At 35.9% G+C, this 13934-nt stretch overlaps 1 protein-coding gene and 1 long non-coding RNA gene across 11 annotated transcripts; one reads left to right on the forward strand and one right to left on the reverse strand.

Moving 5' to 3' along the window:
- The first annotated feature begins 4626 nt into the window (after positions 1–4626).
- On the forward strand, positions 4627–10879 carry LOC105053002 (nucleoside diphosphate kinase 2, chloroplastic). 10 transcript variants are annotated; one of them, XM_073244634.1, is made up of 8 exons: positions 4627–4959; positions 5159–5215; positions 5314–5400; positions 6691–6771; positions 6987–7074; positions 7206–7255; positions 8963–9101; positions 9552–10879. In XM_073244634.1, exons 1-7 carry the CDS (start codon positions 4714–4716, stop codon positions 9068–9070), a joined length of 717 nt encoding a protein of 238 aa, XP_073100735.1. In that variant the 5' UTR covers positions 4627–4713; the 3' UTR covers positions 9071–9101; positions 9552–10879. The 10 variants fall into 10 exon arrangements, 6 of the variants coding, with proteins under 6 accessions (XP_073100735.1, XP_073100734.1, XP_073100736.1 ...); XM_073244633.1 differs by having other exon boundaries at positions 9555–10879; XM_073244635.1 differs by having other exon boundaries at positions 9650–10879.
- An 897-nt stretch (positions 10880–11776) lies between these two features.
- Positions 11777–13662, reverse strand: LOC140851916 (uncharacterized). Its single transcript, XR_012134674.1, has 2 exons — positions 13106–13662; positions 11777–12215 (listed from the first exon to the last, which is right to left on the reverse strand). It is a non-coding gene; the product is annotated as an uncharacterized lncRNA (long non-coding RNA).
- Between the last annotated feature and the right edge of the window lie 272 nt (positions 13663–13934).

The raw sequence follows: 13934 nt of genomic DNA on the forward strand, positions 1-13934 counted from the left end.
GCAATGAAGATTTGGACGATGATATTTTCCATTGTTGTTCATTATTAGATGCCTTCAAAATTTTTTATATCCTATGGAAAGCAAACCAGCCAGCGAATTGTCTCGCGAGCTTTCATCATCATCACGAGTTTGCCTCAAATTTCATGCTGCCACAGAATATTCGTCAGGCCGTGTTTGCTGATTTTGTTGGAACGGTTTTTTCTCAGGCGCTAGTTTTTGGTTTCTGAATATTTCTATTTCATTGGGCTTAATCCCTCTCTTCTATCAAAAAAAAAAAAAAAAATGGACAGAGGCCAACATTTATGCCGACACGAGACAAGCATCTGCTGTCCTTAACCAGATTCACATATGAATATGGATCTCTAATTTTTAATGTTATGAAGAGAACATTAGAGTTTGGACTCTGCTTCATAGTTCAACTTCAATATTTTATTTCAGGGATAGAAATTTCTGTTGCTCTAGTAATTAACATTTTATTTACGGCTACATATATCAAATATGCCCATGATAATCAAACTTAAGTACCTCAAGATGTGGTCATCATCAGACTTTTGATTTTTTTTTTTTTTGTTTTTTAGATCCAACCATTTGTTTGAGTTAGTGAGCACTTTTGCAGCAACAAAGATATCCAATCTGAGAATTTTAGCGTATTAGATATGGTTTATTGTTCATACCAGGATAAAGAATGACAAAGATATCCCATATGAATTTCATATAAACCAAGTATGGTTATTGCTTGTATGTGAATAATCTTTGTTTTAGACATCAATTTCAAAAATCAAATGACATATTCATGTATATGCAAAAAGCAAATTACGCGTTAACATGAAGCGATCTGCGCGTGATTGAACTCTATCCGCTCCATTTGCATTGTTAAATTTGATGCCAAAATAATTTGTTTCATAAAGCCTAGGATAGGATTGAAAATGGATAGAATATGGATCAGATATCAATATATCCATATCCATATCATGTTTATATTTGGCAAATATGGATGCAGATTTAGACATCAATCGGATGCAAAGATTCATATCTTTAAATGGATATGGATGTATATCTATATTGACATTATAGATATAAATATAGATATAAATCAAATAGTTAAATTTTGAGATCTTAAAACCAAAAATATTATTAAATAGAAGGTACGTTAAGTTAGTAACATGTTAATATGATCATTTATTTTTTAAAAAATTTAATAAGTTATATATAGGTTTAAGCAGAATTACAAATAAAATTAGGTATCTGAAAATGAGTTGAATAGTTATCATCCATATCTATTTTTCTTTTAACAAATATGGATAGGAATACAAATAGTAATTGGATGCTCAATTTTATATCCATATTCAAATAAACTCAAATACAAAAATAGATCTAAATGAATATATTCTATTCAATCCGATTTTACCTAAAACCTAGGATCTGATGGCCAACAACTTGTTACAGGATTCCATCCAAGAGTTGTATCAGACTAAGGCCAACAGCTTCAAGCACTAATATCTATGACACTGCTTGATCAATATGGTGAGCTTGAAATGAGCAAGTTTCAAATACTCCCTTCAATCCCATGGTGACATATGTAGCATGACTTGACAATTGCATATAATGTTAAAAGAACAACAAGATAAATATTATAATAATGAATATAAAATTGGCAAGAAGCTTTCTGGATTATAAAACATGAAGACGATCTACTGGTTCTCTTCAATCATTAGAAAAGTAAATAATTAAGTGATAATCTTTTTGATATAAAGTCTTTTCAAGAATTAAAACTAAGAAAATCTATGCTTTGAAATAGAAATGATAAAAGAAAATTTACGTAGAGGAAATTCTAGTCCAAATGCAAGAGATTTACACTAGGGTAGAATTGCGATAGGAGTGGTAGAGATTTACCTTATTGCAATGCATTGGTAGCTATCTTTTTTGTTCTTCTTTTTATTTTTTGAGCGGGTAGCTTGGTATTAGATCTGAGCCTTGAGCCTTTTTTATAAGACATGGTCTTTTAATTAAGCCATATCTTTGAGCATAAGGCTCAGAGTCCGATCCCAAATTACCCACCAAAAAACTTCACAGAATAATCAATAGAGACAGAGAGGAGGGGCTCTGGTGGTTTAGAAGAGAGACGGGAAAGGAAATTTATAGGCAAAAAGAGCACAAGAAGATAGATGAAGGTGCATGCATGTATACAACTTAAGATTTTTCTAGATGATTTATGAAAGGCAAATAATTAATCATAGAGGATTCTCAAAATTTAGTGAAATAATTTCCTTCCAAAAGATAAAGGTGAGATGCATCTATACACCTTGGGATCTTATGGAAGGTTCATATAAGGAATACATAACGATGTAATATTTTTTCTAGATTTTGTGAAATAAACATCATAAAAATAAAGAAAAGCTAGTTGTGTCATTTGCCTACAATTTGAAGATGATGACTAGTCAACCACAAAATTTATTTTCAATCCCTTATAAGAATCTATAGAAATTACTATAAACAAGGCATGAATGCGTATAAAATGTATATCTATTATATATACTAAAAGTTTAAAACGGAGGCCGTACAATGCAACTCTTGTATGCTGCCATGTTGTAACTCTCACATGAAAGAAAAATCGCACACCCACGGAGATCGAAAGAATTTCTTAGGTTCCGATTGGAATTTTTCTCGGACATATAGGTTTTTGTGTGGGTTGTGACGGTGTGAGCGGACACTGTTCGGAAGAAGGATTTTAAAACTCTAGCTCTCCCTCTGGCGCCTCTAACCATGACGTCTGGACAGAAGTCAGTGGGGATGATGCATATGGACTTCATCACCTTTGATCCTTCAGTGGCGACCGCCAGTTTCTCTACAGTAGCTCCCTCCACGCTCGGCAAGCTGATGATCACAGAAAAGAAGTTAAAAAGGACCATCTTGATGCTGATCCAGAGCGACACCATCTCCACGATCAAGGCTTTCAACCCCACTAAGATCAAGCTATCCACAAAAATAGAAGAAGAAGGTCGCTTCATTCCCCCCCCTAATTTCCCTCATCCTCCTTTTTTGATCTTGTTAGCAATTTATTTCTTTCGTTGATCTTTTATGGAAGAATTGGGTTCCTTATATTGATATATTCATTTTCCTATTTCTTTTACAAGTGTCGCTTTAACCCTTTACTAATCTTGACCTCGAGCAACCGGTATCGTATGCTTAGTTATTGTAGAGCATCCATGAACTCGCTGCCACATCTGATCAGGTTTCCACTACTATAATTCTTCGATCTGAATAGTTTTTAGGGTTTTTGATCTAACTTATTTCTATTGTTTTATTTAGAAAAATTTCCAAAGATAGTTAGTGCCGTTCTTGACTCTTTTCAATCTCAAGATTTCATTATTTAATATTACATTAATTGGTGTTAAGATGTTAATTGCATCACGAGGGCCTTGGGAATGGAAGCATTCTTATTTCCGATTCTTTTTTTTAGTACCAATTTTTCATTTTAACTTTAAAATTAAAATTTTAATTATTTTTAAATATATATAAAATAGATATTAATAAATTAATAAAATAAAATATTTTTTTAACAAATTGCACCCTGTGTATGGCACAGATTTATAAGCTAGTTAGGGATTATATTTAGGACTATAAGTAGGCATTATGCCCCGATTTGAATCCGATCCAAAATTATTTTTAACCTTTGGGCTAAAAGTTTTATTTTAAAAAGTTTTGGCTCAAACCTAACTGGGCTAGTTTGAATTAGTCATTTGGGTCTAAAATAGGTCTAGCCCAAATCTGATTAAAATTTAATATTTCATAATGTTGCTTTATAAGTAAATAGGCTAGCTAAAAATTGTGTCCTCTTTTATAACATAAGAAGATGATACATGATATATCATTTTTAGTTAAAGCCATTCTAATTTGTCCTTTGCTTCCTCATCATTCTTGATAGATAACAATATATAAAAATAAATAGGTTTGGGTTTGAATTTTGGCTATGTTTCAAGCTCCGTTCGCACTCGAGCTTCGATCAAACTAATAATATACTCAAGCCCGGCCATACAGATAAATAAGCTCTATATTTAAGCTCAAATCTAGTTTAAACTTTTCAGATCTAGGATGTAACCCAACGGAAGTTGGCCTAGCTCGAGCTTATTTTCATCTCTAATTATTTTCATCTCTAATTATATCCTGAAAAATTCTTTTGTTGGTCATGGTATATATTATTAAAAATTTCTAGAAACAAAAAGGTCCTGCATTTCAGTGGTTGGAAAGGGATAATATTTGAAAGCAATATAAAGATGCTTGCTCGTGTAATAATTTACAAACTATTTTTCCATAGGACATGTAATTCATGATGGTGTTTTTAGGTATCAAGTAACTTGATCATGATATCATACCAATCCATCATCCAACAAATCCCTCCATCGGCTAGAAATATTATAGTTATAGTTCCTTTTAAGAAAAACTTGGGAGATTATAGTGAACAACTAGGAAGTCAAATTGGAATTACTTTTGCATTTCACATCCTCAGTGCCACCCTAATTCAAACTCAACCATATAACTCTCTCACACCCCATCATCATCCCCACCATAATTGGAAAATTCATCAATTTCGTTCGAATGAACTCCAATGTTGAACAATTGATAAAATGAAGCAATGGTCCAACAATTGGACGGTCAGGTTTCTTTCAATCAGTCACCCATCATCACGCAGAGAGTGGGAGAGGGGAAGAGAGAATGGATACTCTTGCTGTTCTCGGGAGGAGCCCCTGCGCTCTATCATCCAAAACCCTTCAATCTCGGAGCCACGGAGTCTCTTCGTTCCCCGGCGGCGCGCAAACCCTCTGCTTCCTCTCCCACCGCCACCTCGCTGCGCTCCCGCCGTCGCCGTTCCTCTCCCTCTCTTCCGGCCCCGCCCGCGCCAAAGCGGGCGACGGGAGGACCGTAACTGGCATCTTTCTTCCCCACCTCGTCGCCGCCATGGTGTGTCCATCCTTTCCTTTCTACGCCTTGGATTCGGTGAAAAATGGAAAGAAATCGATCTAGGAAGGAGTAAAATTCAAATTTTGTTGTTGTTTTTTATATTAAATTGTGAAAATCCACCTAGGAGCAACGCATGTTTTGCTTTTTCTCACAGCTTTGACGTTTTCTTCGATTTTTTTTTTTTTTTTTTTGGGTGCAGAAGGAGGTCGAGGAGACTTATATCATGGTAAAACCCGACGGTGTTCAACGTGGCCTGGTATGACTCTTCTTGTCGAGTTTTTAATGGAAGTTTTTGTTTTGCCTGATTTTAGTTAATTTCTGCTTTTATGTGAATATTTGGTTGGATGGATGTAGGTTGGAGAGATTATTTCTCGGTTCGAGAAGAAGGGATTTTTGCTGAAAGGCTTAAAGCTTTTCCAGTGCCCCAAGGAGTTAGCTGAGGTTTGCTTCCCAAACTGCTGCTGTCTTCACTGGTTTATAATAATTAAAAAAAAAAATCCTTGCTATATGAATAAAAGAATTATTATGTGTTCGTGTGGAAAATTACATTTACATGAAAGAATATGAAAAAAAAAAAAAAAGGTTATTCTTTAAACTGTTCTGGTGGAGCTGTTTGACTAAATATTAATGTGGCATTATAAAAAAGTGATGTTTAAGACACTTGTGTTGTTTCTGTGGTGTGAATCTCGCATCATCTTGTGATCATCTTTTGTGGAGAGAGAGAGTAGTCTGCCACTTTTCTTATTCATTTGGATGAATCATTTGTTGCTTGAAGGAATTTCACACTCGAGAAGCCAATTCTTAGCAAAGAGGATGGTCCAGAGTAATGGGCCTGTGAATTTTGTTGACCTAACTAAAGATAGAAGTGTAGGAATGGACAGAATGATTTTTAAAAGTTAGATGCATTAATATAGATAATGTAGATTCCCTACGATAAAATGAGTCGCTTCTGTTCTATTTCTCCTTATTTAGAAGCATTTGTTTCTTCCATTTGCTAAGATGTATTTGTATATTGAGAAATCAGTTTTGAAGGTTTCAAATGAAATTAGGAACAATATTTTCTTTTTTCTCCTTTTCTCCGTGTTTTCCCCCAATTGAAGAATAGATTATCATAGAATCAGACTATCCTTGCTGATCATATTCAAGAGTTGCATCATTTCTCCAATTTATTTTGTTAACAAAAATATAGTAACACATTTTTTTCTCTAGGATTGTGTACTTGTCTGACAGTTCTCAGTCTACAACATAAAATTCACTTTTAGCAGGAATTAAATGCAAACAGGATTTTCATGACATTAGTTTGGGACGAAGTAGGGTGATTGTTGTTGCTGTAATTGAGAATTAGTTAAGTTTGATGAGTAGTGCCTTCAATTCTATTGCTTTTCTAGCAAATTAACCTTGTAAACCTAAGCGATATGGGTGTGGTGGGGGAGGGGGGTTCATGTTGAAGGCCCAAGGATGAAGGAAAAGTTCAGGTTGAAGGCCAAGGATAAAAGTAAAGGTGCAAATATAGTAGAGGAATTTAATAGTTTTAGTATTTGGAGGTTTTATGGGTTGATTTTGATGTTTAGAAGTCTTTCTTTGCAAGTTTCAGGTATTGTTATGAGGAGATGGCATTATTTTGTATATCTGCTTATCTTTGTGCATGTAGTCACTTGCATATCTGTTCCTTATGAAAAGGAACTGAAGTACAGTAGACTAGTTATTTTCTGATGGTCTTTTCATGGACAGGAGCATTACAAGGATCTGAAGGACAAGTCTTTCTTTCCCAAGCTGATAGATTACATCACTTCTGGCCCTGTTGTTTGTATGGTATATTTCTTGGCATTTACCTCTACATACATATAAATATGGTATAGACATACATATGTATATGTATGTATCTCTCTCTCTCTCTCTCTCTCTCTATATATATATATATATATATATATATATATATATGCATGATGCATAGATAATGCAAATCATATTAATATGTTCACCTTTTCCTTCACTCTTTGTTTTCATGTTCCTTTGAATAATGAAAGGCTTGGGAGGGTGTTGGTGTTGTTGCATCAGCTCGTAAGCTTATAGGATCAACAAATCCTCTTCAAGCTGAACCAGGCACCATACGAGGTGATTTGGCAGTTCAAACCGGAAGGTTGTGTTCCTAAGCCCTTTTCCAATAAAATTATTCTCTAATGCACCAAAGTATTTCTTTATCATCTCGTTTTCCAAGCAAAGGGCTTTACAGTGACCTTTTGCAGGAATGTTGTTCATGGAAGTGATAGCCCTGAGAATGGCAAGCGTGAAATTGGTAAGCCATACAACACCTTTGGTAGGCATAATCATAAGATTGCCAATATCTTAGTGTTGAAAGCAAGCCCCATTAGTACTCATTTGTTCTTGTTTAGTTTTCTCATTCTATTTTTAAGGTGCTGGTGATTACTTCGTTCTATATTCTTAGAGAAGTAAATGCGAGGTTTGGTTGATTCCTTTCAATGAACGTAAATAGCAAACATGAATTATTAGCTAGAGTCCTTGTCTGTTAAACTCCAGATAGATTATTCTTTAATCACATATTGAGCTTGAGTTTTTGTTTCCAATCGCACGCACGCACGCACGCATATTCATGCGGTAAGTTGAGATATTCCATCTTTTGTTACCTGTCACTAAAGTCATCATCTGCTCAACCATCAACCACATCTGGAGGTTTTCTGTGACAGTCTTCAATTTTTGCTTCTGCTTCAAGGTTTTAAGTTCTGGCCAAAATGGGTCGATATCAACAGAGATCAAATCAAAACTAAATCCCAGTTTTGGGTTTCAATCAGTTTTGTCTTTTTCGGCTAGTTTCAGCGTGTTTCGGTCAAAACTGATTGGTTCCGGTCCAGATTCAGGGGTTTTAGCTTGTTTCAGCCAAAATTGGCTGAACCTGCCTACACGCACTTCTTTGGAATATTATTTTGTTGTTTAGTCATTTCTTTATTTACTCAAGTATAAGGGCTATATATAATATTAATTTTCAATTATTTTCTTTTGCTTTCTTGAGTTCATAGATGAAATAGATAATGAATATAACCGTGAAAGGGCCAACGCTTCCAAAAAAGGGCTCTTATTGTAGTCTGTTACATTGATATTTAAATAAACACTTATACCATTTGGCAAGGAACTGTTCATTTTAGACTGTCTATGAGCATGTACCACTGGACTATTTTCACCTTATACCAACAGTCAATCTAGCTAACCCAGGAAAAGTAATCAAGGAATTTGTCCACCACCATTTTTCCATGACCATAAGTAGAGTTCATGATGTTTGTCGAAAAGCCACAGAGCAAAAAGAAATTGGATGATGCATGTCATCTTTAAATGATTTCAAGGAAGGATATGTTGTATTCACATAATAAAAGAAAGAAAAAACATCTGGTGGGATGTATAACATGCTTAAAGATACAAAGGTTGGTCCATGGTCAATGAAGTCTGACTAAAATGACTTTGTGGTACTCACTATTAGCTAATCTTTGATATGCAAAGATTTAATCAAGTTGCTTAATTTCAAAGTCAAATGCAAGTTATCTCCAAATTAGGGAGGATAATCAGGTGCATGTGCTATATCTTGCTATGCCCGATTTTGAGTTGGTTATTACTTGGAATAATATGGTGAGCAATTGTATTTTTGTAGTTAGCCTTTTGGTTTCCCTGTCCTTTCCCTCCTCCAATGTCTGTCTGATTTTCCTCTTTCAAAATTTTTTTCTTGGTTTCTGGATGTTTTGCATGGACCTCCAAAAAGTTTCACCAATAAATTGGAAACACAAACAGTGGGCTATAGTTGACATGGCTGTGGTAAATTTCTAAAATAGAATACCTATAGCTGCAGTAAGTGAACTAGTGACTGAATTGAATTAGGAAATTTAGTTGACATTCATCCTAATGGTATGCTATTGAGTTATTCGCTGCAGTTGGTCATTATCTGTGAGATTTCTTTCATTGTCAAGCCTCTAACCTTGATTTCGTTCCTTTTTTACAGCCCTATGGTTCAATGAAGGTGAACTTTGTTCATGGGTACCCGTTCAAGCACGTTGGCTTAGAGAGTAATGTTCTATCTATTGCTTCAAGAAGCAATTTGTGGGGCTGATTAGCTCCATTCTTTAGGATCATTCTTTAAGGTCAGTTTATTCTTTACGGCATGGTTTCATGCAATTCCATTCTGCGGCTTGTATGAAGGAGGCTATAATGACCTCAATGAGGGCATGAGATAATAAGTCTTTCAATTCCATGCTGCTTCTGTATTAGCCTTATCATTGCATTACCTCGAGCAAGAGTTGAGGCAACGGAAACTATGAATTCCTCCTTTGAGGCAGCTTGGCCTCATCTTCACGCTGTGAAGGCACTGATATATGCTTGAATTATTTTTGAAGTTTTAACATTCATCGGCCTTTCACTTTGAACTTTCTCTGCATCACCATGTCTTTGCCATTCTGATCCATGAACTCTAATTAAGGCTTTTGAGGTAGATCAAGTTCTATCATGACGAGTACTTAATTTGAAACACCTCAGCAGTTTTAATTCCAATGCCTTTAGAATTTCAGCATGTCTAAACTGTTTTATTGTCATAGTAGATGGCGAAATAGAGGAAGGATGCTGAAGGCACTCTGCCTTGCTTTGTGTTGCCAGGAACAGTGATGTGGTTTACATTTTGTACTATGCATCACAGATAAATTGAAGCCACGTAAGCCAATGCAGATAATTTGAAGCAGTTGCATCCATGCCAGAGCATTTATCTCAAAAAATTTGTTGGTTAGGTTCAGTCTTTCATAGCTCAATAGCTCAGTAACTTTCCTTGAGCGGTGGAAAGTTTTACTTATGGTGCGCCGGATAATTTGAAGCAGTTTCATGCATGCCAGAGAATTCATTTTGAGATTTGATGTTGGTTAGGTTCAGGCTTTCATAGCTCAGTAACTTTCTTGATCTCTGGAAGGCATTACTAGCTATGTTTTAAAGCAACAGAAGGTAGTGTGAACAAGAGTAAGGCAAGAATTCCCTTTGCGTTTTGACAGGCTGCTGCTACTAATTGAGACGCTGTTAAATTGACATGAGTTAATAGCACTGCAGTGGCCATCAAAAACAAGTCTCAACAACACGTCGGGTGAGATATAGAGTGGCCAGGTACAATTTTAAGTCAATATTGAGGGACCGGAGAAGGCCATGGAGGCCAAGAGATGAGATAAAGAAAGCAGGAACAACAGAAGGGAGCCAAGGAGTGGCTGAGGGCCAACCATTAGGAGACTGGTGAAGCAGCAGGGCTGGAAACGTCCATGATTGCAGCACTTGTACAAACCGGTAAAACAGAGCACCAAAGAATACAGTATGACAAGTGGGGATCAAATCACTACCAATTTCTAAACAAGAAAATGATCAGAATAACATGGGAAAAGCAGGGAAATGGATGCTCAATTTGAAATGAGTGAACGGAATTCCAAATTCTTATTGGTGGATGTATAAAATTCTATGGAAAGCCATATAAGATGAAAGTGAGGGAGATCTTCCATATCTTTTGATATTTGCACTACAGTATGGGGTAAAAAAACCAAAACAAGTGATTCATTTTTAGCCCTTAACGAGAGGAAGGCATTCATGCGCACATTTTCAGCCTATGCATGGTTCAAGTGGTCAAATTCTCGTAAGTAGTGAAGTTGTTATTCATGGAAACATATCACCTCTGAAATTTGATTTGGATTGAACTAGTTTAGGAGCAACCAAGATATTTAACTGTTTGTTTAGGTTTAGCACTTTATTTACTGGACTAGTCAAGTTAATTTAAATTCAGTTCAGGATGAATTAAGTTGGGTTGAAAAAATGGAATGGAGAACCTCCCTACATATATGTAAAGTATGTCAGGTCTGGTCCGGCCATGGACAAATAGTTCATTTTGGTTCGGTTTGGATGTGGTTTTGTGATTTGCAATGGACCCTTTCTTATTGAAGTAGGTTACACTTCAAGTAGAACAAAAAATATATCCTTTTAATGATGATAGAATCTAAACCCAACAGCACTTTGATCTGCTTGTTAGCACTCTTGTATCAGCGAGAAATCTTGGTTTGAACCAGGACAGTGACATTTCCACACCATGCTTCTCATGTAATTAACATTATGAATTTTCTGTAAATCGAAGTCAAAACAGAATTTACTAATGAAATTAAATCTTGTTTGGTTTTGATTTACATAAGACATATTAATAGCACAGTCTAGCATCACCAGAGATACCAAAAACATAGAATGGTAACATTTCGGTTCTGAAACTATAAGGAGAGAACCATGACAAGGAATTTGATAAATGAAACAATCCAACAAAAAGTTCTTAATGCACTAACCTTTTTATATTAGAGTGAACAGTATTCTAAGCTCTTTCATATTAGACTGAACAATGTTGTAAACCATTATGTTTAGTGATAATCTGTGATTTACTCATTGTTCAGCATCAAGATTAGGCCAGCGTAATAATGCCTAAGGATTTATGGGGTTGTTTTATGTGCAATGGTAGCTTGATGTTTTCTGTGGTCAACCTTGTTACCCAAACCAAGATGAAGTCGGAAGTACAAGAGGATAATGAACTGTGTAGTGAGAGTAAAGATGCATGAGAATTTCAGGGGTTGTTAGACCCCTCCAAAACTTGATTTAATTATTGGGTAAGAACTTGCTTTTGGCTTGCCAAGAGGAGCTTAATTTTTAGTCCCTTAAACATCAATATAAGCACAAATTTATATAAGCTAGACAGCCCACAAAAATAAAGATGAAGGCAGTCCCAGATCCAGTTTTGTTCTCAGTCAATTTGTGCTCCATATTAAATCAAACACGATCTTGATTCTTGTCGTTTTGTAAACTCAAGTCTACTCCTAAAAATGTTACAAATATCACTGTCTTTGAAATCTGAATCCAGCAAGTGGCTAAGGAGAATGACAACAGACTACAACATTATACTGGCCATTTGTAAGTGCAGGTAAATAACAAAGCAACAGGCCACCGCCTATGTTACAAATAAAAAAAAAAAAGTCTTTTATTACCAATCTAATGAACAGACAACATGAGCTCATGCAGACCAATAACAGCAGTTCAATGTCCATCATTGCTTGCTTCTACTCGTTTTGGATTGACAGTGGATGGATTGTCGCCGCCATTCGAACAAGCGTTTCCAGCATTAGATGTCATCTCACACTTCTTGCCCTCGACCGATGACGCAAAAGCAAGGCGAGAACCATGTCTTAGCTTTTGAAGTGTAGCCTCTACAAACAGAGAAGACAAATCCAAAACCAAGTTGATCAGAAATAGCACTAAAAAAAGCCAGCAAAAGCTACCATATGGTTGCATACTTCTTTAAAGCAATATATTGGAAGAATGCAAGTGTGGACTGAATAATTATAGTTTCTACAGGACTTGTCTGTACATTGAAAATTCCAGAAGCATTTCAATCCAATGACGATTGAAACAGGAACAATCAATCAGGCTTCAAGCAGATTGCCTTTCTATCTATAAATATAAAAAAAGATGTAAACAGCCAAGAAGCAAACTGCACCCAAAGAGGAACATCCTCCATCCTATAAGTAGCAGCAAGCTATAGAATATGACAAAGCTTCCACATTCTCTCTTTTAATTGTGGAATGTCTGCTTGCCAGCAATTTTACAATATGAACTATTAGCTAATTGCGGGATTCGAAGCTAAATATGAATTCCAGATCCCACAATCTTTCCGATCGTCCAAACTAATTCCGGCATTCTAGAAATTATAATTAATTTACATTGCACTCGAGTTGATTGCAAGATTCTGGAGCCCGTAATTAGTTCAAATCATTTGCTCTACAGTCTCTATATAAAGACCCCGGCTTTTAAATAAAACACCCCATTTGGTTCATACAAAAGTACAAACAAGAGGAGTGCACGGGGAGATTTAAGAGGAAATCGTGCCCAATAGAAATCCAGGTATATAATTTCCAACGAACAAAATAAATGCAACTTGATAAGAAGCTAGAGGGTTCACATTAGCGATGAGGACAATTGGAAGGAAACAAGACAATTTGATGACCAAAGCAAAAATCTATCTCCACCATCATCAAGAAAAAAAAAAAAAGCAATAGATAGATTGATAGGTAGAAAGATAGAGCGAGAGATTGGTTACCGTAGATGGAGAGGGCATCGTCTTTGGGGAGTTTGGAGGGGGATCGTTCCGACTCCACGTGACGGAGAGGAGAACGCCGCCGCGTCCCAAGCATCGTCTCCTCCTCTTCCGGCTTTCACTCGCTATTATTCTTGAGCTTTTATAGCCCGTCGTCGAGGAAAAGAAGCGGCGGGAATTTGGACGAAAGAGCGGGAGATTTTTGATGAATTCGATGGATGGAATGATCGGTCTCGCCGGGCGACGCCTGGATTTTGGGGTTGGTTGGATGTCCCCGAGACTTGGAAATGGATATTATACCACCCAAGGACCCAATGGGCCCGGTTTAAGATTCGTAATTTGAACCCCAACTGACTTATTTCTTCAGATGGTAGGATAATTTGACGTGTTTAGCCCATTTAATAAACAGGCTAGGTTAGTTTGAGTTTGAGTTGATTAATCTATTAACTAGTGTTAATTTACTGATCTTTTTTCATCTAATTACTTGATCAATTTATAGAACATCTTATTGATGTGAGCTTAGCATCTAATTAAATCCATTATAAGGTTAAAGAAGCTGCATTTAATTATTAAACAAGCTGATCCAAAGCTTCCAGGTAAAAAAAAAAATCACTAAATCTAATTTTTACGGTCTATTTATGAAGTTTCTATCAGATCAAGGAAAAAAAAATATCAACCATACAATGCACGAAATTTGCAGCAAAGGATGTTAAACTGTATCAAAAGGTCATGATCAAAACTTGCTGTATCGACCAATATCGTCCCATACCGAATGCACCATATTGACATCAAATGGATGTATGATATTGTATCGATATCGAATTGATATGTG

The sequence above is a fragment of the Elaeis guineensis genome, chromosome 10, assembly GCF_000442705.2.
Source record: "Elaeis guineensis isolate ETL-2024a chromosome 10, EG11, whole genome shotgun sequence".
NCBI lineage: Eukaryota > Viridiplantae > Streptophyta > Magnoliopsida > Arecales > Arecaceae > Elaeis > Elaeis guineensis.